This window comes from Argiope bruennichi, chromosome X2 (assembly GCF_947563725.1).
Source record: "Argiope bruennichi chromosome X2, qqArgBrue1.1, whole genome shotgun sequence".
Lineage (NCBI taxonomy): Eukaryota > Metazoa > Arthropoda > Arachnida > Araneae > Araneidae > Argiope > Argiope bruennichi.
In genome coordinates this window covers 85,374,802-85,401,439 of record NC_079163.1, presented here as the reverse complement: position 1 = coordinate 85,401,439, position 26,638 = coordinate 85,374,802, and the positions used below count along the sequence as shown (strand labels likewise).

Here is a 26,638-nt window from a genome sequence, read left to right as displayed (position 1 = left end):
ACGTCCCGATCCTCTCTCCACACCACCAAAAACCCATTGTCCCTCAACTCGATGACCTCTATTATATTTCCTCTTCCCGAATTTCGATTCATCCACTTCCACAATTTTTCCAACACCTCCAATTTTTTCTGAATTCTCCTCCACATACTCTAAAATTCGTTCGTTAATGAACTGCCTCCAATCTGATAAGGTACTGTCGCCGAAAAAGTATTGCTCTTTTATTTCCCCTGTCCTTGTTCCTATAACAATCTCAAAAGTGAGCAAAAATATTTCCTCTATGGTCAACCTACTGCTGTTGAACCAAGAACCATACCTCAAACTTACCTGCTTCCCAGACATTTTCCGTGACTCACCCCTAATTATACTGTTCTGACAAACAAAGCTATAACCATCCGAAACATCATTTCTAGTTCGTACCTGCATTAAAACATTGCAAATAGGGCAATTTGGGGTTTTAATCAAACCCGATTCCTTCAAAAAAGCAAAAAAATTATCCCTATCCCGCATCAATTCTGTGACAAAATACCTGGTCGCAACTCCAGGATTTCCAAAAATAGGCCTCGCTTTATTGTCTGACATCTTAGAAACCCCAAATCCAAGCCCGTTTTTCTGCAAAACATTTTGAAATTTTTCAACAACATCCTGAATTTGTACATTAGCAGATGCCATGAGTAAAAATAGAAAAATAAAAATGCAAAAACAAAATAAAATGGAAAAATACAACCTGGCCACGTGGGAAATGATGGGAGCTAACAGCCGTCGACTGATACAAGTGGATAGTACAGTGTGAAATGAATGAAATTTAAAATTAGAGGTTAAGGTGAAAGGTTAAGAGATAAGGTTACCATAAAGAAGAAAACGTACGCCGATAACGGCAGCCAGAAATGACCGTTTATCGCCAAATTTCTCGCCAATTTGGCGGAGGCCGTATACTGGAGCTGAGCCGCTTCAAACAATAGCTTGCAGAGCATCTTAAATTCTTAAAACTAATCGGCTTGTTTATTCCTTCCACATAACAGCGTATCTTACAAGCATTGCCAGATTCCAGAAGGTTTACAATTGATCATCAGCTATTATACAAAAAATAAACGAATTAATACTAACAAAATATGTTTATCAAAGAAAAAATCGTTTGCTTTTACTTTTTTATAATATTTTAACAAAATATAAATGGTAGCAGTTATAAATAAATTGTCTGAAAAGGAATCGTCTGCTAAGTTCTATCAACAGGATTATGATAAACACTTTCGTCCCGGTAGTAGATGCCCAAAATAGCCCTAGTGTTGCTTCAAACGGGACGTTAATATAACCAAACCGAACCAAACCCTGTAGTAGATCTTCATTGGTCCAAATAATATGTCACATGATTATTACCTGAAAGTTGGCGCCTTATGTTTTTGTTTTTATACGCTAGATTTTTTTTCTTTCATTGATTCGATTTAAAGAAATCAAACTTCCATTTGCAGTGGATTAATTGCACTAATGTCTAGTGACAATCCCATAGAAATGCTTATATGATATCAAATAGGCTTTTTTTGGGGATTGTTTCTCTGACAATTTATTAAGCAGGTAGGCTGTAAATTTTTGCAACATTTTGTTTTTTATATTAATATCACTAGTTTTCTAATGAAATTTAATTTTTATCTATTTATTTCCTGTATTAATGTATATTATTAATTTAAAGTAATTTATGCCCTTTGTTTATCAGAATATCCAAATAAGAAGTTTCAACTGTAAAAAGTATAATTTAAAATCAATCAAAACTGTGCATGAAAATAAGAAAATTTGTATAAAAACCAATATCTATTTAAACAAAGCAAATAATTATATATATCAATTTAAATAATATCAAAATACTGCTGAATTTTACTTTGCAAGAGAAGAGAGTTTATTAGTTTCGCATATCTAAAACTTTTGAAATTTATTTAAATGAGTAAACACTTATTAACTTGAAAATATATAGTTCTAATAAATGTGAACAAGAGTGATATTAATTGGTTATTTTAGAGTCGATATCTTTAAATCAAATAAATGCATGATTCACGAATAGTTAACATCCAGATCTTTATGAAAATGCTGAGTACTGAAAATAATCAAGATTCATTTTTACTTCGAAACTTAATTCTCTTAATACCAATATAAAATTTTCTATATAAGGCCTATTTTCTACTTGACTCTCTGTTGAAGGTATTTGTTGTTTTGGTTTGAATGAAATAAAAATATACTCCATTTTAAATAAGCAATGAATTATGATAATTGAAATCAAACAGAAAATGAGATATGTTGTGATTGTTTGAATCATTTCTATTATTATCAAGAAAGTAAATTTCTTTGTTCAATCTTAAGTATTTGAATAAAAATTACACACTTATTATATATATATATATTATGTTAATATTAAAACCTTCTGTTTCATATCATTATCAAAACAGAATGTTTGATATTTGTTCATTCTCAAAATCTTCTATGTTTTTCATGAATTCATAGTAAATTTTACATCTTCCAAACTATTAAGTAATCTGATTCTCTTGGTTTTACCAACAAATTCTTAGAATATTTAGAAAATATTTTAGTTTAGAATGTTTTGTGTACTTTACAATGCATTAGAAACCTGCATTTAAAATATTGGAGAAAGAATAATCTTGTTTGTAAATTAAACCAACTTTTATGACATTAAATTGTTTTGACCAAACCTAACTTAAAATTTTTTCTCTCGTGAATTTTCTAACATTTTCATTTATTTCTTTCAAATGAAATTTTATTTCATATGACTTTGCACAAATAAAACAATTATATTTCAAATCCTGTTACTTCATGAATGTATTCATGAAATATTTATTTTCTGATTTTTAATTTAAGTTACTGTTAATATTATAGGGAATTTTTTTTTTTTTTTTTTTTTTTCCTGTTGAAAAATTTGATCATGCATTTATTTGTATTATTGTAACTGAACTCTACGGAAATTTATTACTTCCTTTTAAAAAAGTAACAAGCAATTAAAAAAATGTATATAAAGCATGTGTTTGTTAAATATCTTTTGGTATTTTTTGACAAACTTTGAAACATACCTTTGCAAGACTTCTGAGAGACAATAAAGGCTCATGGCCTGATTCCATGCAATAGCTATGAATATTTAGATTATATGAGTACTCTTTCTATCTGAATTTTTTAAAATCCAAATACAAATATGTTTGTAATTCAGCTTTATTAAAAATAAATTTACCAGAGCATGTTGATTAAAAAATTTACAATTAAGCATATTAACAAAATTATCACATAAAATTTAATTTTTCCAACCCCAATACATCTCAAAATATTTTGTGAATGGTTCATATATAATAACAATGCAACATTGGTAATGAAGGGTTTAAAATATCAATATAAGCTGCTTAGATTGAAAATGAAAGCACTGTAAAAAATAACCGTTTTAAAAACAATAGTAATAGCAATATACTTGGATATTTATTTGTTTTGCGTTAATTGAGTTATATATGTATTGAGTTGAAAGTATATTTGTGTCGAGTTTATTTTTCAATTTATTATATAAAATGCCTGCATTGATGTGTGATATGATATTCTTACATAAATTGAGCATAAAAATGAGATAAGGAAAAATAAGCAGCTATACAGTTTTAATTTTACGAAAATTTTTACAAAATTAATCAGAAAAAATAAATGCAACTATGTATGCTTCATACAAAATTTAATTTAAATATTAATCCTTTTAGTTTACACAGATTAAAAGACAAAAAATGTTCTAAAGAAATTTTATTTTGATTTGTAAAGAAATGAATCATTTTAACTAAATTAAAAAAAGAAAATGTTGGGTTTGGTTAATAAAAGAGCTCATAATGAAAACTAAAATTAAAGAATTGCTCATAATTCTTTTAGGTTTCTTAGGTTATGATTTAAACATCAGTTTGAATGAAATTCACATTTCACAATCAACAGTCAAGAGTTTAAATTTCAGATGACTTACATGAATTAACTTTTCCAATGCCATCTTCTTCAATTGTAAATTATTGTACATTTTCTTTGTATTTTTATCTTTTTGGTTCATTAAATTTAAATTTCTTTCTTTTAATTGATCCCATCATCCCACTGTAGAAGCTTTTAGTTATGTGATCTGTATTATTCAAATTTTTATAAATATAAATAAATAATAAGCATATTTTTTCCTCTGAAGCAACAATTAAAAAGTCTAAATTTCTACGAAAGAGAGCATAATGAATACAATGTATTTAATATATGATGATACAGTATATAAACGTAGTAATACATCTCAGAAAAAAGCTTTGGTAATATATCCATGTAGAGCTAAAGTTGAAAATAAAAAAAATAAAAAATCCCTGAATTTATAAGAACTGGAAATGAAAAAGAAATAATAAAGCTGATACAAAAATTGGATTTCCATAAAATGACCTATATAATTTTTTTTTAAAAACTAATCAATGAAATGCACTATGATGTTTACATAATATTTAATTCAAAGAACTTATTCATTAATGTCAGAAAAATTATAATTAGAGGTAGCCATGGAAACAGATCATACAGGAAAGTTTTTATTGTGCAAAAATCAATCCTGTAAACCCATCACCCAAATTCCTTTATTGCTTACAAAATAATGGAAATCCACAAAATTTGCTATTAATAAACTAAAAATTATACTGAAAGCAATATGAATATTTAAGATATTTTATAGCTGAAGTATACAGTACTACAAAATGATATTTTAAAATGTTTTGAATAAATAAATGTGACTTCATGTTTTGTTTATATATATCAACTGATGATTTGTTTTTATATAACATTCCATGTATATCAATTTTTAATGATGATATATATAACTCTGAAATTTATGACCAATTACTTATATAATTCAAAGATATCAAACTCTACATTCGAGATAGATAATTAATTTCAAATAAACCTAACAACAAAATTTTGTAGAATTGAACAAAACTTTCAAACATTTTTATGTATCAATATTACTTTTTAAAGACTCATACTATAATTTACAATATACAGATAATAAAAATTTGGAATTTTGGAGAATGTTTTGGAATTTGGAAGAATGTTTAATAGATTAACATGGATAAAAATCAAAACATAAGAAACAATTTTTATTTTCTTCAAAATACTATTCCAATACTTTTCTTTTAATGAACAAAAACGATCAATTTCAGTTTAAATACACGAAAACAATGATATTCGATTCTTTATTAGTCTAAACATTACTTTCTCTATCTCAAAATCATCACAAATCGGTAACTGCGGCCGAAAAACAATTGATCAGAATGTGATCAGCCGTTGTCGGATGATCAAAAAATGGAGCCAAACGGGAAAATCGACAACCAGTTAGGTCTGAAGAATACCGATTTGACAGCTGAGCAGCGCTTATGATCAGCTGATGTTTAATGCGATTGGTGAATACGGCCATTAGAAACACTGTTTGTGCCAACACTAATGAATAGCTTTTTGGCTTCTTCACCTTTTTCGAGTAACGGAGATATGTTAACTCTGCAATGTTTTTTAAAAAATAGTAATGATGCGTACAGTACTATTAGATGAAGTAAAAATTGGAAGAATCGAACAAGAATCTGCCAATTTGAAAAGAGAAGAAATCTTTTAATTGTTTTAAAAAAAGATTTTATTTAATTTGTTAATTTTTTAAATTTCATATTTTAATTCTTCATTCCTGGCACACAAAAAAAGTAAAATTATGACGAGATATCTTCTAAATTTTAACTAATGTTAATTTTTTTTTTTTTTAAATTTGGAATTGAGCTTTTAGGTAATGACATTTTTAAAACAATTTGTTCCTATTTACTTTTTTTTTTTTTTTTTGTCTGAAGAGAGGGAATCAATCCCTCAGGCGACCCTACCAGCCAGAGGTCATGCTTAATTCGAAGACAACATCGGGTGACGAACAAAGCACCCTTGTCAGCGAATATGATTTTTTAGGATAAAAAGACTAGAAAATTTAGACTTCATAATTTTTTAAAAAATACATTTACTAACTGAAACAATATTATTTACTTCATTTAAATCCTTTTAAAAGTAAAATAAAAATTGAATTTTATGATGAATCAGAGAAATTTTTATTCAATAAGTGTTTGAGGTACTTTATAAACTATAAAAAAAACTATTCTGTAGTGTAAGAGACAAACACTCAACAATTCTGTTTTCTCTATTTATTTTTCAGTAACATTTTGTTTAGGCAAAAATATTTTTGCATTCATTGAAGTTTTATCACTTCTAAATCAATTTAAAGTTCAAATTTTACAGGAATTAAGAGAAAAAATTAAAGATACATAGTACAATGAATGGAACAGCATAAGGCTTCCATAATATTATGAGTTATAAGACTATCAAAATTTGAAGTTTAAATATTTTATCTGAAGAAGCTATTTAGAGACCAAATCATATAAAATGATTGACTCAACATTTATGCAAGATGATATAATTCTGGTAAAGCAGCTGGTTGACAGAATTAATGCTTGAAAGAAGAAGTAAAGGCAGTTTGTTATTTAATAAAATATAGTAAATACTTGCAAATGGTAGAAACTCAATTTTCCATAGAAGTTTGAAACTTTTAATTAAAATATATAAACTCAAAATATAGCCCAAGGTATTAAATTGTCTATCATCAGGCAACTAGAATAAAGTACTTAGATAATATTAAAAATCAAAAACTGTACTCTATATAATGTCAGGGATAAAGAGCTTTTATATATATATAACTTTTGAGCTTATTAGCATTAAATAATTCAAAAAACTTTTTTCTTTTTAATGGTAATTTTGTAAAATTAGCAATGAATTTAATAATGTCCATTAAAGCAAATTAAAAATGTATGTACATTGTTTTCTGTATGTCATTACAATGAGGATTATTTCATTTGTATCTATTTCAAATTAAGCACATGACAGCACCACTACATATGGATGAATATGAAGTTAAATGAATTTTGTTCTTATTTAAACTTCATTTTAAAGCAATACAAGGGCTATTTCTGAATGGGCTGAGCAATTCTGAAACATAATTAATCCTACGGCTGTGTTCGTTTCAAATATACGCACAATGTGTTCAGGTCCAAATAGACTCAATGTTTCTTATTTCAATTACTAATATTATTTATTTTCGATTTTTGAATAAAATGAAAGGAACAATTTCTTTTTGTATTTAAAAAAGTATTTAGCATAATACACAAAATTTTGTATGCATATTTATCTACATTTAATTTCAAAAGGCACAAAAACTAAATACATTAGAAGCTTCCCCTTTTTTTTTTTATACAAAAGAAATTAAAGTTGTTAAATAAATTTTGTTCCATTTATCAAATATCTTCATTATTAAAAAAAAGTAGTAATTGAAATACAATAAAAATTATATTCTTTTCCATGTTTATATTATTATATGAAAAAAGTTACCTGTTAATGACCTTTTCCAACATAGAAAAATGTTCTTCAATCAGCAATTATAGAAGTACAATTTGTAAATACTTGATTCAAATACATGCTTAGTTTACATGATGTCTTATAAACAATTTTAAAACAGACAGTTCATTATGAATTCTTGACTTAGCATATCTAGTGGATCTGAGAATTACTTTTTTCTGATTCTACATGGTTATGTCTAGACTTTTTGTTACCATTATACATTTCTAGCAATAAAATGTACAGGGTGCATAGTGAAGAAATGCTTCAAAAATTAAACACTCTAAAGTACTTTTTAAGCATCTTACCCCCCCCACCCCCCCAAAAAAATTAAGCACCTTTTTTCATTAATGCATACATGAGCCTGCTTATTTTTGAAGCTTAGGATGTTTTCTATTTTATAATTAAGTTTTGTTTTTATTAAATATTTTTAATTAATTTTAAATGTGTATTTTTGATATTTTATTTCTGCAATAGCATGGTGATTTTAATATTTATTTCTGCAACACTGCAGAAGCGTCTATTATAAAACGTATTTGGTTTTGACAAAAACAAAAATGATCATAGTTTGATCATTACCAAAAAATTAAATCAATATTTATCAATCTGTTAAATTTACTCTTTTATAAGATTAACAATAAAAATCTGGCTTCTTTTTCAATACTTTTTAAATTAACAAATTACAAGTTAAATTGAATGAATACATCATTTCTGAATTTGCATTGGCATTGATAAAGATGCATAGCCTAACCAAAAATTTTATGTTTGATTTTTATATATGCTGCAATAAATGAAATTCCACTTGGTCGGGATGTAAATTAAAATTTCCTCCTGCTCTAACTCGCCATATTTAGCAGTTTATAACATTTTATTTGCTGCCTTATAAAGCTAAGAGCTTAAGTATACCAGCACAGCTACCATCATAAAACTGGCAAAACTGCAGAAATTGATGATGGAACAATGCAATGCTCTAAATGAATTTTTGAGATCAAATTTTTTAATAGAAAATAATAATAAAATTATAGAAATAGTAGAAATAATAATAGAAATTTAATAGATAATAACAGTAAAAAACTGTTTTATCACTTCTTATTTCTGATGTTTAGTGAAGGGCTTTTTTAAATGTTTCACATTTCGAAAATTTAAGAAAAACCTGCTTTTTAACCTCTATGCAAAAATAAATAAAATTTTATTACTTTAGCTTTAAAAAAGTAAGAAAAATGTGATTATGTATTTTGGGAAGAAATGAAAATGATTTTACAATTCCTATTCTTAATAAATAATGGAAACAAATTCATGAAGATAAAAAACATTAGAAGTAAAATGAAAATAAAAAAAATGACAGTTAATGCATTTTTTTTAATAGTAATTCTTGAAGCTAGTCAGAGACTAAATACTGCATTGTATTAAAATTTCACAACATTTATCAAGTAAAAAATCTTATTCAATAAACTGCTTTAAATTTTTGAATTTTGTTTGAAAATTGTAAAATAATAAGTGACAGTTAATGCATTTTTTTTAAATAGTAATTTTTAAAGCTAGTGTGAGTTTAAATACTGCATTGCCTTAAAATTTTAATCATAATATTAACATGTTTAACGTGACACAACAATTAAATGAAAAAATGACATTTTGAAATTTTTTTTTTAAATCATTATTACAAATCGAGTACAAGATTAATTTTGCAAAAAAATTTAAAACTAAAAAAGTAAAAATAATAATAAAGAAAGAAAGGAAGGAAGAAAAAGCATTCACTCAAGCAAAATTGGAATTTAAACAACCTTTTTAAACCATTAAAATTGTGTAAAAATATTTTTTATTCAATAACATGCTTTGATGATATGGCAGAAATAAATCCTATTTTTATTTTTAAATTAAACTTCTAATTAAAATTTCAAAAAATGTGTTCTTAGTGAGTTTTTAACATCCTAGAAGCAGCTTCCTGCAACATTTCACATTCCTAACTTCAATGATTTGTCAATAAAGGCAAATCTCTAAGAGTGCAGCTTTCAATGGGAAATTATATATATATCTGTATGAAATACAAAAAAAGAAAAAATTGTTAAATATAATAGAATCTCAATCCTAAAGAATAAAAGTTTTGAAAGTCTTTTTTGAAATTTTAAGTACCAGATTTAAAAAAAAATTTTATACATACAAAAACTAAAATTTGTCAAGATTGATCCAACAAATAACAATTTTCAAATGGACAATAAAGAAAACACCATGAAAGAAGTCACAATCATTGAAAATCTGTGGCTTCAAGTTAAAATCTCATCATATTCGGATTTTAAGCAAAGACTAATGCAATGAGTAAGAATTTAATATACATTGATTATACAATTTAATATACACAGAATATAATATACATACATTTACATACATATTATAGTAAATCCCTTTAATAAGTTGATCAAGACATTGCTCCAAAATGAAATATTAAAGAGAACAATGATCAAAAGTGCAATGAACTAAAGAGGCTCCACGTAAGCATTTTTAGATCTCTTTGGGGCACAAAATTTATATTTTCAGTCTGTTGGACAAATCTGCATATTTTTCTTTAATAATACATATAAAGGTAAAGCATACATTTATCAGATACAGCCAAAGCAATATTTCAGAATTTTACTGAAGATAAAACATTTTTCGAAGTCACAACAAGTATGATATAGTACACATTTTATATTGCCTCTTCGGGATAAGTTTCCCAATATTGCAATAAACAACAATGCACATTATTAAAGAAAGATGGGGAGGGGGGATTTTATTTTAATACACAATGGCACTTCAAGAAAATTAAGCACTCTTAAGGAACTTAAAAATGATTTTCAAATTCAAGTACTTTTTAAGTCTTTTTCATGCCGCTAAACATCCTGATGTAACCATAAAATAAATATTATAAATATATATATATATAATTATAGTATATATTAATAATAAATATATTTTCAATCTTTAAATATATGTATTCATCATTTTACAAAAAGAGAAAATTGTATTTTTTCTTTTTAAATCAATGCATTTTAACAAAGGTCCAAAAGGACCCAAACACAGTGCATGTAAACTTTTTTCTTTTGATAAATAAGCTTATATTGCAATCAAATATATTTTACAGAATAAATCTTGACTACATTTATAAAGATGCAGCATAATAACCATGCTAATTTTAATTTAATTTCAAAATTAAATAGCTTCTGGGTCAAAATGGACCCAAACACAACAGCAGGGTTATATGACAAGGTTGTAATCCGAGTCAGAATCATTCTCAAAATTTTCGTAGCACATCAGCAAGACTATTGTACCCAATGGATTTACATACACCCCACCAGTTTTCAAATAATTCTTTGGAACTGGATTTCAAAAGCTGAAACTTTTGGGTCTGAAAACTGAAACCTTATCTCAAGCCACAGCAGTCCCATTAAATGAGTTGCCTGAAGTACTTACGAGAGTGAAATCTCTATCTTTGACCCAGTGAAAAGAATCTCTTAATACTAAGCATATAAATATTTTAAAATTCCATTTTTAAAAAATATTATACTTACATAATCAAATAAGTATGAAATCGTATATCCCATTCCTTTAAAATTTTAAAAATTGTGGCAAAAAGAAAACATTATTATATATAAAAAAAACTATGAGCAAAAAAAAAAAAAAAAAATGAAGAAATATAATTTTAGAATAAAACTCACACATATATAATTATGTTTAACTGAATTAAATTGAATCCAACTTTATCCATACCATTTTTATTAGCATGCATAAAAAAATATTTTACCCATAATAAAAAATCTTTCCAAAGGAGATGAGAATCATGTAATATAATTTATATTGAAAATCACGCAAAATTTTCAATTGTTTAAGATTAAATCAATTATGTAAGACATAAATAATTAATATTGACTATAAAATAGTGGATGAGGGAATAAAATGTACCATTACTAATTTGGTTTGAAGAGTGGCTTATTTTCATAAATTTCAAGAATAAAAATACATGAATATGTATTCAAACGTAGAATTAATATTCTTCATTTGTTAAAGACCAAGCACAACAAATATTATCTTGGGCAAACTAAAAGATAATATTTAAAATAAATCTTTTATATATTTATTTTTCTTAATTTGCTTTTGTATTTTTCACAAAATGAAGAAATTGTTTCAGTAAAATAAATAGAGAGATGCTTAACACAACCTTCAATGCTGCCAAATATAATTCATGTCAATATTATATGCAGTCAAGTTTCCAAAGCAATATTGCTACAAACTATCATCATGACATTTAAAACATAATGCAATCATACTTATTTAAGATAAGAATGTATTACTAAAGAAATTTTTATTACTGCAATTTTTAGCAAGATAGAATAAAAAAACGAAATGTTAAATAAGTGGAAAATTTTTTTTCATAATATCAAATAATACATAATATCACAATATCAAAAAAAGTCAATTCAAAAACTTTGAACACTTAACAAACAAATGCAACCTAAAGTTATTTTTTCATGTGCGCTATAAAACTTTGTATTGCATTTTTTACAAGGAGATTATCTTATATCACTGTGTAATTTACATTAAAAATAAGACATTATTTTAGCAAAAAGGGTTAGTTAAATAGTTAGGGCCATATCGAATGCTGGCCTGTTAGCATATAATTAATTTTTCTTTTTTGAATCTAAATTGGAATTGACAGGTTCATCAAAGTTATGTTTTTTCCTCATCCTTATTGAATCAAAACACAAATTAATTTGGCGGAGAGTTAGCGGCATGCCTTTGCCTTGAAGCAATTTGGGCTTCTTTATCAAAAGTCCACAAAAAGTTGTTCATAATCAAAACTCCTGCATCCTCACTTTGTATGAGAAGATAATATGTAGTACTTCTTCAAAAAGAGGATAATCAATAAAATTCCACATCTTTTCCACCATTTGTATAAAGAAATTCTGCAGCAGCCAATTCAAATAGAGAAGAAAGAGTTTTGGAGCCTCCGTCTTTAATATTTGCACTTTATCTTCTTTAGTTGCTCCGTACAGACAGAAAAGGAAATCATTAGATGTAGTCTTTGTTATACAGGAAAGAAATTTCTTCCTGTTTTGTGGCTGCAAGAAAGGAAAGAATGCACTGAAGGTATGGGTTGGATATCATTCATAAAGGTCAAAGTATGCAGGAGCATCCTTTATCCATTGAACCCCATATCTACAGTGTATCCTTCATCTCCTATTAGCAAAAAGAATTAGTTAAACAGTTAACACCATATCCAATACTGCCCTGTTAGCATGTAATCAATTTCTTTGCTTCTTTTAAATTTAATTTGGAATTGACGAAGTTCTGTTTCGTTCTTTCCTCATCCTTACTGAATCAAAACAGAAATTAATTTTGCGAGAGAGATACGGGCATGCATTTGCCTCTTCTTTGAGGTTATTTGGGCTTATTGCCCACAAGTCCACCAAAAGTTGTTCATAATCGAAATCCTGCTTTCTCAGTTTGTATAAGAATAAAGTAAGTACTACTTTTTTAAAAAGAGGATAATCAATAATATGCCACATCTTTTCCACCATTTGTAGAAAGAAATTTTGCAGTGGCCAATTCAAATAGGCAACAAGGAGTTTGAGAGCCTCTATCTTTAATATTTGCACTTCTTCTTCTTTAGTAGCTCCATACAGACATAAAAGAAAATCATCAGATGTAGTCTTTGTTATAGGGGAAAGAAACTTCTCCCTCTCTTGCGGCTTCAAGAAAGGAAAGAATGCACTTAAGATACAGGGGGCATATTCTCTATTAAGGTGTAGGTATTCTGGAATGTCCTTTATCCATTGAACCCCAAATCCATCTTGCATCCTTTTAACCCAAAATTGTGTAACGGGATTACTACGTATTTTCAATTTATCACTTAACTTCATTTCTGCCCACAAAGTCTGTATACTTTCTTCCAAAAAGTAACTGCATGCTAATTCAAACCTCATTTTGATATCAACATCTTTTTTTAGAAGAAATTGCTGCATCGTTTTAATTCTGTCAATTGCCCCATCAGATTTCCATTGAAAGATTTCATCCATCTTCTTTAAATGCCATAAACCATGGTTTGAAACCCATTCTGTAACAGCAGCATCCAAGCCTAGAATTGCCAGCACTACATTCTCTCTTAAATGTGCAGGAATGATAAGTAACGGGTCCTTTGCTTTATTTCTCGCAGAACCCGCATAAAATGTCATTTCTGGAGAGAGCACAAAGCTAGTTGTGGCATCATTATGTTTGGACAACATTAAAGCTACTTTTACCACAGAAAAGTGGAAAAGTGATGGCACGAAAGGGATTACAATCTTTGAATCACTAGATGCCGACATTGTTTGAAATAAATTCCTTGGTGGAATAGGAGTTATTTGTAAGAAAATCTTCTGTAAAATTTCAATGTAATCTGAAAAGAGAAGAAAAAAAAATCTTATGGATTTCGTATACAATGCAAAATGTATATTTCATTGCAAGCATCTTTTTAATCAGTTAACAGAATCTGACATCAAACTTGTTTTTCTTTTAAAATGTAACAATTAATACATCAATCTTGTAAAAAAAAATAATGCTATGCATGCAATAAATTATAGTAATCATAAAGATCATACTTGATGGAAAGGGGGAAAAGTTCCAAAAATGTCTTTAGAGTTGAAATGTGAAAGCAAATTGCATTCTAAGGAAGTTCTAAATAAACTGTAAACACCACCAGATATTCTGTTAAGTAATTTGCTTTAAATGTTTCGGTTCATAACTCATTAATGTATACAATATGGTCATTAAAAAGATAATTTTTCTAGACTCACATTCAAAGTTTGTATGCATTTCTGCAAATAAATCTCATTCGGAAATTAAACTATACTCAATTTGAAACAATTTTTGTTATATCCTGACTAAATAACCATAACTTAAATCTGGAAAAATATGAAAATTTCACTTTATACATTCAATATATATATACATTCAAGAGAGAGAGAGAGAGAGAGAAAGAGAGAGAAAGAGAGAGAGAAAGAGAGAGAGAGAGACCATTAAACATAATATTACCAATTTGGCTCAGATTTACAATGGCGAGTAGGGATGTCCATTTTGGGCCTTTTTAAAAAGTTCTTACCGAAATTTTAATTTAAAATTAAGAGGAATTTTGACATTTCTCACTATAATTTTCGAAAATATTGCATTAAGAAATGATTGTTACACTATCTTAACAAGTATATTTTGAATTAAATTTTACTATAAAATTTGCATTGCAATAAAACTCAACATATTTACGTCAACAATGAAAACTCATTTGTTATGACTCAGAACTCTACTTTCATTTTCGGATCAGTTTATTCAGGAGTGATGTTAAAGAGAGCCCGCTTCAGCCAGAAGTTATCTCCTGTAGTGGCGGAAAATTGGTGTAATGTAGCCTTGGTCTTGATGAATGCCAGGGACCTTAAGCGGTGCTTGGTTGCTGGTGGTGGAAGTTGAACTGATGCTGCAGTCCCCTGGTGGAGAGGGAGAGGAACGTGGAACGCCGTCCAATAGGAACTCAGCTGCATTGAGGAGGGTGCGTTGGGTCACAATGCGGATCGGAGTGTGTAGCCGGCTAGTGTAGTTTATTCATGACGCTATTCTACTTAAATCAAAACTAGGTTGCCAGATTCCAAGTTGGAATAAGATGCGACAAAAACAGGAAATATAAAACTTATTAGGAGTGGCAACATTCTCCCAACTTTTGTATTGCGTGCAAGTTTGCCTAAGGCAATACAAAATGAAAACAAGAAATATACATAATACAATGAAATAATAATATACATATATGAAAATAATATGCAATACATGGAAATTACAACTTAACTAATAATAAGTAATGATATTAAAGTCATTAATTTAATTTACAAGTCCAATCGTTTGACAGGAACAATTCGTCGTCCAAACCACGTTTTTTTCAGTCTGCAATTGTTCTTTAAGAAGTGCCTCGGATTGACAAGTTGGCTCGTTTGAAGCAATGCGCACATGATCAGCATCATCAGTGATATCGGAAGCATCTTCAACATTTTCAGGTACATTTTTGGGCATATCATGAGAATTTATTTCCAAAGGGAAAATTCTTTGAATTGGACGAATAATTTCTTCATTGGACTACTCGTTCGATGCTGTCCTTGCCTTGAAATAATTCGATGAGACGTCCCAAAAGCCAGTTTAAACGTTTTGTATTGTCTGAGCCAATGTAAACAATATGCCCAGGTGACAGGTTCTGTCGTTTAGAGGATAACTGTAGATTCCGAATAAGTTCTGCTAAATATTCCTTTTGGAATCTTTGACGCAAATGATAACGTAGACTCTGAAGGTAAGGAATGCGTTTAAGTAGATACTTAGCGTCTACGATGTCCAGATCCATAGTCTCATTTTCTTTTATAACTTGGATGAAGTCTGAAGGTTTGATAACTCTCAATTCATTGGGATCATCTTAAATGTATGTGAGCGGACGTCCATTGACTATGCTTTTACACTCACATAGCAATGTTATCTCCTCGTAGGTGACACAAGCATGACCTAAGACTTTTCTCAGAAGCTGTTTAATGGTGCGAATCATTCTTTCCCATCAGTCTCCATACCATGGCATTGTTGGGGGATTGAAATGCCATTTAATCTTTCGAATGGCACATTTAGCTATTATTTCTTACGAATTGAGAGTATTGAGAGCTTCTGAAGTACCCACGTGGTCCGTGTACCCACGAAGTTGGTCCCGTTATATGTATACATAATAGAACTGCACCCTCTTCCAGCAAAAAATCGCCTCATAGCTTACATAAAGGCTTAAGTCGACAGAGATGTCACTAATTCTAAGTGAATAGCACTATCCACGCTTTCTGACCTCTTTTCAAATCGATATGACCTGATAGATCATCTCCAGTTACTTCAAATGCAGCAACACGATTGATTCTATCAACAGGAAGCGGAGTTGAACAGACTGGTAGTACGGGCTTTGATGTATGCCTCCTGCATGTTACACACTTTTGAACAACTTCTCTAACAATCCTCCGACCCCGAAGTATCCAAAATCGTTCACGTAGATGAGACAGGGTAGTTTGCACACCAGCATGGTGAAGTGTCTTATGAGCATGATCTATCATTCTTCTGACAATGGGGTGATCTAGAAAAACTGTGGGTTGTACAAATTCCTCTGGGTCTTGCCATAGGATAAGCCTTGACTGTACCTTCTGAATTTTATCTTCTTCGTAAAATTGTATTGTCTGAGAGTACTTCTCACTTATTTCCATTGATCATTCTGATTGTATTATTCGTGTCAGAGCTTCCTCGGCTCGTTGAATTTCTTCATATGATAGCTCTTTTGTCAATTATGGAGAATTAACTCTGATGTTCTGACAAAATCTTAATACCCAAACTATCCAGAGGATAATCCCTGGATAACTGGAAAAGTAAAAAAATCTGTTTCAAAATTTAAGTTCACAGCCACAGACTTACGTCGTTCAAGCATTGCCTCTTCAGGAAGGATTATTTCAGTATACGACCAAAATTCTGGACGTTCGTAAAGCCATTTTGGTCCCTCTCCCCATTGACTCCGTAAAAGTTCAGACAAATCACAGGAGCGGGAAGGTAGATCTGCTGGGTTGACATGTCCAGGAACAAATCTCCAATCTTCTACGTTTGTCAGTTCTCGTATTTCTTTAACTCTGTTACCAACAAATGTATTCCAGGGCTCTGTGTTAGGAATCCATCCCAAAACTCTCATGGAATCTGTCCAAAAATATGTTCTCAAAGGCAAATTCAAAGTGTCTAGTATAATAGAAGCAATTCTAGCTCCAATGGCAGCTCCTGAAATGGCAGCTCCAGTCGCGGAATTGTTGGTGTTTGTACGGGATATACTCTAGCCTTTGCTAAAACGAATGAGACTTTCACATCTTCAGCTTCTTCACAACTTAGAAATACGCAACATGCATACCCATGAGCTGAAGCATCTGTAAATGTGTGTAAGGTGGAATTCTCAATAGTTGCATGCAATATCTTACGAATTATTCTACAATTTTCTACAAGATCTGGATGTTTCGATCATCGCTGATAACGTAATTGCATCTCGGCTGGCAGCTCTTCATCCCAATCCAACTTATTACGCTAAGCTTCTTGCAGTAGCAATTTTGACAGTAGTGTTGCAGGTGATGTGAAACCCAATGGATCGTATATACTGTTAACAATAGAGAGTAATTTTCTCTTGGTAACAGTTTCATCAAGTTCCTTATCAATTTTGGGATTAACACAATAAAGCTCACCGCTCTTTGTATCCCATTTAAGGCCAAGTACGTTTTGACTTTCTTTATTTTCAATGCCACTGTGGGCCCAACATCTTAATTCAAATGAAGCAGCATTCATTATCTTCATTGTTTGGATCTATAACCAAGTCTAGAAGAACTATAAACTCTTATAGTTCTTCTAGACTTTCAACGCTGGTTGTTAGATTGTCTACATAGAATCCTTTCTTAAGTTTTTCCACAATCGGTTGAAGAAATTCAGTTTGAAATTCTGTTGAATTAAGATAAGACGTACACTAGCATTCAAGAGAAATGAGCTTGACGTCACTCCGAAGACGACTCGGCAATGTCTAAATAATCCTAATTTTGATGGGTCTTTGGTATTCCACTACAAGAATCTCAAAAAATCCCGATCCTCATGTCAGATACTCAACTGCAAAGAGGCTTGCTTAATATATGCAATCACTCCTATGGCACCTGTTCGAAACCTTAATAGAAGTGGGGAAATCTGCTCTGAAAGACTAGGTTTAACACTTAAACATTCATTTAGAGAAGCATATCCAGGTCGTTTGAAAGAGGCATCAAAAACAGGTAGTACTTTAGTTGTAGCACTCGAGGATTTGAGGACAGGCATGTGAGGAAGATAATGACCTGGCTTCGAAATTTCATCATCTGGTATAGTTTTCTATTATGCCTTCCCTTTGCCATTGTCTCAAGACATCATCGCAGATCTCGCAGATATTTTCTTTCAGTAATCGTTTTGTTACTGAACGTAGTCTAGATTCAGCAACATCGTGTTTATGATAAACAGGTGGATGTCCAGACAATCAAGGTAAAGCTAATTCATATATCCCATCTTCACGGATCTTTAAGGTTTCACGGAAATGGATTATAGTTTCTTCCTCAAGAAGAGTCTTGTTTTTCCTTTCAATTGGATCTTTGATATCCAAAACTTATAAATCCCAAATCTTCGGTAACTCGATGTTTTCGGTAACTCGAAGGTTAAAGTAACCATGTTAACTACTGGCCATTTACTTCCTAGTCGTAAAATTGCTCAATCAAATAAAGTCTCTGCGGCTGACTTCCAGATGTAAACACCTCAATATTTCCGGTCAAAATGCTGCCTAATACGTCTTCTCCCAGAAGAACTCTTATGGGTGGCTTATCCTTTCCAAAATCTGTCAGTTTAATACCTTGAGAAGAAAGTTCAGCCAGTAAATTTTCATCACGTATCCTAGGTAACGTTGAGCAAATTTTCGGTTGACCAAGGAGAGCTACTGAAGTAGAATATTTACGATAAAAACTTTCAACAGTTACTGTAAATCTACCGTGCTCTATTGCAGGAGAAATGCCACCTCCAAATAGTCCTTGATATAACACTTCCTTTCCAGAGGGTGAAAGATTCAACTCTGCAATTAAACTCTTCTCGAAAACGAACGATGAGATCCATCATCCATTAATGCTCTGACACAAATTTCTTTACCCTTGTGCCAAAGTCTGACTTTTATTGTTTTTAGGTATATTTCACGCTCTGAGGGAAGATTTGTTAACAAGACTTCTGTCGAATTTTGCTCTTCATCTGGTGCTTTGCTCTTTGATGAACAATTATCACCTTTGTATAAATCTGCACAAAGCAACGCATAGTGCCTCCTTTTACAAATGAAACATTTTACCCTACTGTGGCATTTTTTTGGCTATATGATCAGGCTGGAGGCAAACTAGGCAGCATCTTTTGAGCATTACTTGTAATTTTCTATCCTAATTATTCATATTCGACATTTTCTAACAGTCCTGACTTGGAGGAGAACGGTCACAGAAAACACAACTTTTCCTTGGGATAGTATTTGCAATCAATGTAGCAGTCGTAGGTTCATCTCTCTGAATTGATTTATGAGAATCCTTTCGTTTTATCCTACTTCCAAAATAAAAATTCTGCTAAAATACCATGTTCTTCGCTTTCTACTTCATCACATAAGAAGGATATCAGATTTTCCAAAACCTTCTCCTTTCTCAGAACAGGATCCTTTTCTTTGACTTCTCTATTGACTTTATATCTATCCCAAGCCTTCAGGATCTCTGCTGGAAGACATGATTCCACAACAGGATACAGCATCGCTGCATAATTGACATTGTCAAACCTAATGTTTCTAAGGCTCTTAAATACAAACCAAGTTTATCATATAAATCAGTTAGCTTGATGTTTGATTTGCTGTTTACAAATGCTAAAAGATCCCGCATATAAACTTCTATCAATAAATCTTTTTTACCGAATCGGGACTTTAAAGTGTCGATAACATTTGAATAATTATCTTTGGATAGTGGGTAGTTTTCAACAATATCATGTGCTTTCGCTTTTGGTTTTAGTGATGATAACAAATATTGAAACTTGTCCTCTTCCCTTATGCTGTCATCTTCCATGAATCATACAAAACTGTCCCCAAAAAGCAACCCATGATCTGGGAATGAGATCATATTCCTTAAAACGTAATTTTGGTAGTTTCAAATTTCCGGTGAACATTTATTTGAAATCACAGAGTTACTTACAGCATGGTGACTATAATGTTTTTCATAATGTACTCTATTTCTGTAAATCTGTCTCTATAAGATTCTATCACATTACAATCTTCATCAGTATAATCAATCAATTCTTTAATTTCTTCATCAACTTTAAATAAACGTTCCGCCTTCTCGATAAGTTTGCTATACTGAATATGAATATCTTTTTCATTATCGACCTTACGATGAATTTCATCGAATGTATTTGCCGATATAGTAAAAAGGCGGCATAGATTAGCTCTTTCATTCCGCAATTTAGTTTCTAATTTTGCTTGTTCAGCCTCTACTTTAGTCTCAGTCACTGCTTGTTTCGAATCCAGAATCATTTTACTTAATAATAAACGAAAATCAATTGAACATAAACACTCTACAAGAAAACGGAACATCGTATATAAATAAAACAGAAGCAGTCAAAAATCATTAATTACCTGGTTTATCTTGAACAAAATAATATCCAGATCTTAAATTAGACGATTTCTGCTTCATTACGTAATGCAGAGTACAATGTCCAGTTCACGGACGCCAGTTTGTTACGACTCGGAACTCTACTTTCGTTTGCGGATCAGTTTATTTATGCACAGCAGAAGACAGAGAATTTCATGAGACTATTTACACAATGATGATAGGAATTGATGAGCATATTTACAGATGAAGTAGACTTAAATTGATCAAATGATCCGTACATTAAAGAGATGAAAACGTAACGTATAAATTCTGTACTTAAAGCAAACACAGCATATTCTACTTAAATCAAAACCAGGTTGCTAGATCCCAAGTTGGAATAAGATGCAACAGAAATAGGAAATATAAAACTTATTAGGAGTAGCAGCACCATTGTTGACATAAATATTTCATCCAGGAAATCGATTGTAACAGTTATGGCTTCAGAAGATACTCTCAAAATCTTTTTGATTTTCGATTTTTTACACTTGCCCACAAAAGGGAAAAAACTGCTGTTTCTTAGCACATACTATAAAAAAAATTGTAAAATTTAACAGCATCATAACTGATATACGCGCAGAAAAGTTAACTATTAATGCTAAATAAAAACATAAAGTGCCGCGTTACTCCCAATTGCCATTTTTCGTGTCAGAATTCTGATGTTGCGGCATATATGGTAGGGCTTGTAGAAATTCTGTAACCTACATGGCACAGTAGTTAATAAATCAAATGCAAAGAAAGATAGAACAACTTAGTTGAACTGAAACACAAAACTATGGGTGTGCTTTTGATTTTTTTTTTCGAAAAATTTTATAGCATTTCTTGAGGATTTACAGTAATATAACAAAGTGACAACAAATTACACTAAGTTGATACTATTCAGCGTAAATACTGCTCGTTTCAGTATTATGAGACGACCACTTTTCAATGATTCTTTGACAATTTTCGACAATTCTCATTAAGGGGAGAGACGCGGAAGGATGAACGCATTTCCAGAATTTTTCTCATTCTTTGATCTTGATTTTTACTCTACTAGATGCTTTTTTTTGTTCGATTTTTTTCACGTGTATGTGAATATCATGTCGTTTCTGACCATATTATTTTAATTCAGTCTGCAAGTAATCCGAGTTTATTTTCTTGTTAAATGTAAACATCCCCTCCTTTCATCTTTCCTCTCACCCCTATTTTGACGAATTAAACCCATCCTAACGCATGCGCAAAAGTGCGGAGGGTTTTAGAATTTGTTGTCAAAAAATGCATACATTAAAGATCCTTTCAGCAAAGGACATTATTGCTGCTGTATGTTTTACTTCTAGATTGTTTCCTATTTATTTTTGAAGGAAACAGGTGAGATCTATCCATTCGATTCCCCCCCCCCCTTCTTCTTTTGGCCAAGCTGAGCCATAAAATTGAAACTGTAAAAAATCTTGATAATGATTTACTCTCATTGAATTTAGTCAGTGTTAAATTTAATATACATCCGTAAATTATTGAAAAGCTTTTTAAAAGTGCTAAACGCACAAACGAACTTGTTCTAATATTGGGCCAAAAGCAATTCGCGGAAATGAATATTATATCTAATTCTGATGCTATGTCTAAGAATCCTCAAATGGATCCTTTGCATAACAAACTTTGAATGAGACATGAGTGTACCTGTTACTACGGACACAATATGGGAGAAAATAATGCCTCGTTTTCTTCTATTTGATATGCCTACGAAAGTATTACTTGAAGAAATAGCCGAAGAATTAAACAAATATAATGATATAGAAATCACCGAATTCGTCGATTTTTAAAATAAAATGAAATGAGGGAAATTTCACTGTCCTTATCACCATCCTTGGAACTTTTTCGCCAGAGTAAATGAAAATCTTGTTCACAAATCAAAAAATCCAATCTTTTGTTGACCGTCCACGCATTGTACAAATGTTTCAGCTTTGTCCACACGACAAAAGCTTGCGATAAAGTAAAAGTTTGTCACCTGTGTGGCACATATCATGATGCTTAATGTCAGTGTCTTCAAAAATGCTTTAATTGTGAAGGGGCGCTCCAGGTACTCAAAGGTTTGTCCCTTGAAGAGCAGCAAATATTGGAACTAAAGTATCGAAATCACACAACAGTTGAAGCGAGTAGAATTTTCATTCAATAAACACCCACAAAATATTCTACAGCCATCAAAGCAAATGCGCCAATTATCGAGATCGAAAAAACACTGAATGACAAGATAGACTTTATTATTCAAACTATAAATGAAAAATGGCATAGAAATCAAAATCTCTCTTCGAAATGTTTGAAAAAACAGTTGAGACTCTTCTTGAAAAAATTTCTAATGTATTTAATCAGGGTAAAAAAGCTGGCTTGCCGATAAGAATAAAAAAAAAAGCACTTAAAAGCCCTGGTAAATCTGTATTCCGTTGTAATTGGATGCAAGTATTTACGGTGAAAAATCTGGAACTTAATTTTTCCATTTTATTGCTTTTTTTCTTTCAGCTTTTATTTTTTTCCCTTCACTCAGGACTTTTTACTTTATCTTTTTTTGTTTGTTTTTGACATTTACTGTATGGCATTTAATTAGTGGAATTGCAGAGGCTTTAAAAATAAAAAATTGGCTTAATATTGCTCCATTTTCTACATCGGAATTCTTGATCTTTCAGGAGACTTTTCTTAAATCAGAAGATCTTCTTCGCAACTCAACAAAGATCCTTTTCTATCAACACAGACCGGATCGACCTGGCGGAGGTCTCGTTACACGTATCCCCAAGACTGCGTCAGGTAAAATTATTACGACAAGAATTCCTCACAATATTGACGTTGAAATGTTAGCAATTGAAGTAGTATGCAATGATCTAAAATTTATCATCATAAATTTATATGCTCCTCAAGACCTTAATATAGCAAATACGAAAGCCCTTTTTTATTCCGTTTCCGATCCTGTTTTCATCTTTGATGAATTTAACTTACATCATCCTTAATAGGGTTCAAACAAATCTACTCCAATTAGTAACGATTTCGTTGATTGACTTCAAAACTCCAATTTCATCATCCTTGATTCTTCGCATCCTACTCTACCGCTTATTTCGGTAAGATTTCTTTAGTTGGTCCCACTTTATACTCGACATCTGTTCGTGGGTAATCAAATAAAAGGGACCTGATCTGTCTTTTTTCCATTTATTATACATAAAGCAACTACTGAAGAAGACATCTAAAGCAGGGGTACAACATGAACTTAACAGGCACATACATCACATAAACATACACACACAGAGCAACAGGAAACACATCTTTTCTACGCGGTAAAACCAAAGTACTCTTGTCGGGAAAAAGTTGTTGCCAGATCAAGAGAAAAAGTTGTTGCCAGATCAGGATTTAAGTTCTTGCGCTGGCTCTGCAACATCCCGCCCCCCGTTGGGCATTGGTCCAACATTCTGAATTGGAAGGGGAATTATGCGGTTGATGGCCCGCAGGAATAGTCCGTTGGAGGTTTGCACCTCAACTACTCTAACAGGTCCAGGTATTGTCTTCTTTATTCGCTCCAACTTCCACTGTAATGGATTGTGGTCGTCCTTCAATATGACTAGGTCACCTTCTTTCAGGTTGGGCTGTGGATTCTTCCATTTCTGCCTCTGCTGTAGTTGTTACAGATACTCCCGACTCCAGCGGTCCCAAAACTTGGATTTAAGGTCCTGTACATAACTCCACCTGGAAGATAAACTGACAGTAGTATCTTGTTCAATTAAAGATAGTAACGATGACCCAACCAAAAAATGTCCTGGTATAAGAGGTTGTAGATCGGTTGGATCGATGGACAAGGGACTGAGTGGTCTTGAATTCAATATCGCTTCAATTTCGACAACCAATGTGCAAAGTTCCTCGAAGTTCAGAATTTTGGTCTTGATGACTTTCACTAAGATTTTTTTCATAGATATTTGCCACCCACAGACCACCAAAGTTGGGTACAGCTGGGCATATGAAATTCCAGTTGATGCCTTCCTCGGCACTGAACCTTTGAATAGAATGGATTTGCATAGTTTAAATAATGGGTTCAGAAGAGCATATGCTCCTTTACAATTAGTTGCATTGTCACTCCAAATTACTGAAGATCTCGATCGCCTTGCGATGAATCTTTTAAAGCATGCCAAGAAGGCTTCAGTTGTTAAATCAGATACTACTTCCAGCTAAGTAGTATTAGGGCTAAAACATATAAATATGGCGATGTAAGATTTGACGGTTACTCTAGATCTTTTCAAATTAGGTTTCGTTATGATTGGGCCTGCAAAATCAATTCTCACCTTGTCAAAAGTCACCTCTTGGTAAATCTCCCACATCATCTGTTGAATAGTTTTAATTTTTACTCTAAAACAGGTTAAGCATCTTTTGATTACATTTTTAACTTTGGCTTGACCAGCTGATATCCAGTATTGCTGTCTAATTAAATACAGAGTAGTTTGAACACAAATACAGAGTAGTTTGAACACCGGAGTGGAGTGCCTTTTTATGAAAGTATTCTATATCTGTGAAATGGTGTTTCTTAGGTAAGAGTAGAGGAAGTTTTTGGGAATCTGGAATATCAGAAAATTTTAATCTTCCGCCTACTCTTAAAAGCTCCTCATTGTCTAAGAATAATTTAAATTCAGAAGGGGATTATTCTTTGGAAGAACTTTATTCTTTTTTAGACAATTTTTTTTCAAATTCAAACTCTCTCATTTGTATAATTTTTATTAAAGATTTTGTAGCATTTTGCAATCCTGTTACATTTAAATGATCTCTCTTTCTGTTTTGCAGAGCTGATTTACAATTATGCAAGAATCTTACACACCATGCAATTACTCTAATTAATTTTCTGAAAGAAGAATATCTTTTAATCAAATCATCATCTAATGGATTTACTTTTACTATTGTTGAACTTATTAGAACGTTCTTTTTCAATTCTAAGTTGTCTGCGTCTTCTTTGATATTTGTCTCATTGTTTGTTTTACTTAATTTAGGCCATTTACATTCATTTTTAAACAACCAATTCCGCCCATGCCACCAGAAGTTAGAGTTTCTCAATTCATGTACCGTCAACCCTCTTGATATTAGATCGGCTGGATTATCAGTTCCAGGAGAGTGATTCCATTCAGTGAGATTGGTTAGATTTTGGATTTCTTTAATTCTGTTTACGAACGCTTTAAATCTTTCAGGGTCACCTTTCATCGAGAGTAAACAATTGAAGAGTCAGTCCAGAAGAAGCGTGTAACAGGAAAGTTAATGCACTTAACTATTTTACAGCCTAGTCTTGCTGCTAAAAGAGCGCCCATTAATTCTAATCTTGGGATCGAAAGCGTCTTTAGAGGGGCTACTCTACTTTTTAAAGCGACCAAATTTGATTTGATTTCCCCGTTTTCAATAAGACTCTAATGTACACTACAGTGCCATATGCCCTCTTAGAGGCGTCGGAAAAACAATGTAATTGAGCTTCAGCTATTTCATTGGTTTTTGATTCGGTGAAAAAATATCTAAGTATTTTAATGAGAGGCAAATTTTTTATTTCCTCGCACCATTCATTTATTTATTTTAGTGGTCAGTGTTTTCAGGAGAGGGTCATCCCAGTCTAATCTCAAGCACCAAATGTCCTGTATTATCTTGATGGTAAAAGGTCCTAAAAACCCCCATTGGATCAAAAATGAGTCCAGCTACTTGAAGAACATATCATTTGGAATTTATCTTTTTAGACACGAATTTCTTTAAAGCTTCGAGTGTCAAAATTGAATGCATATAAATCAGAATCGCGGGCTAATCCTAGCACTTTACAAGGAGTTAAAGCAGAGTTATCATTAATTGAATATTTTTCTTCATCTATTTCTATACCCGCCTCTCTCCATTTATCACGAAGCTCAACTGAGTTAGTTTTCCATTACCTTAATTCCATGCTCGTTTCTTTAAAAATGTTGAAACATTCTAGGCTTGTTTTAAAA

At 31.2% G+C, this 26,638-nt stretch overlaps 1 protein-coding gene across 2 annotated transcripts; it reads right to left on the bottom strand.

Moving 5' to 3' along the window:
• Window positions 1-9,236: 9,236 nt before the first annotated feature.
• Window positions 9,237-15,020, bottom strand: LOC129960601 (uncharacterized). Of its 2 annotated transcripts, none has more exons than XM_056074106.1 (2): window positions 14,479-15,020; window positions 9,237-13,843 (listed from the first exon to the last, which is right to left on the bottom strand). In XM_056074106.1, exon 2 carries the CDS (start codon window positions 13,770-13,772, stop codon window positions 12,735-12,737), a length of 1,038 nt encoding a protein of 345 aa, XP_055930081.1. In that variant the 5' UTR covers window positions 13,773-13,843; window positions 14,479-15,020; the 3' UTR covers window positions 9,237-12,734. The 2 variants fall into 2 exon arrangements, with proteins under 2 accessions (XP_055930081.1, XP_055930082.1); XM_056074107.1 differs by having other exon boundaries at window positions 14,704-15,020.
• Between the last annotated feature and the right edge of the window lie 11,618 nt (window positions 15,021-26,638).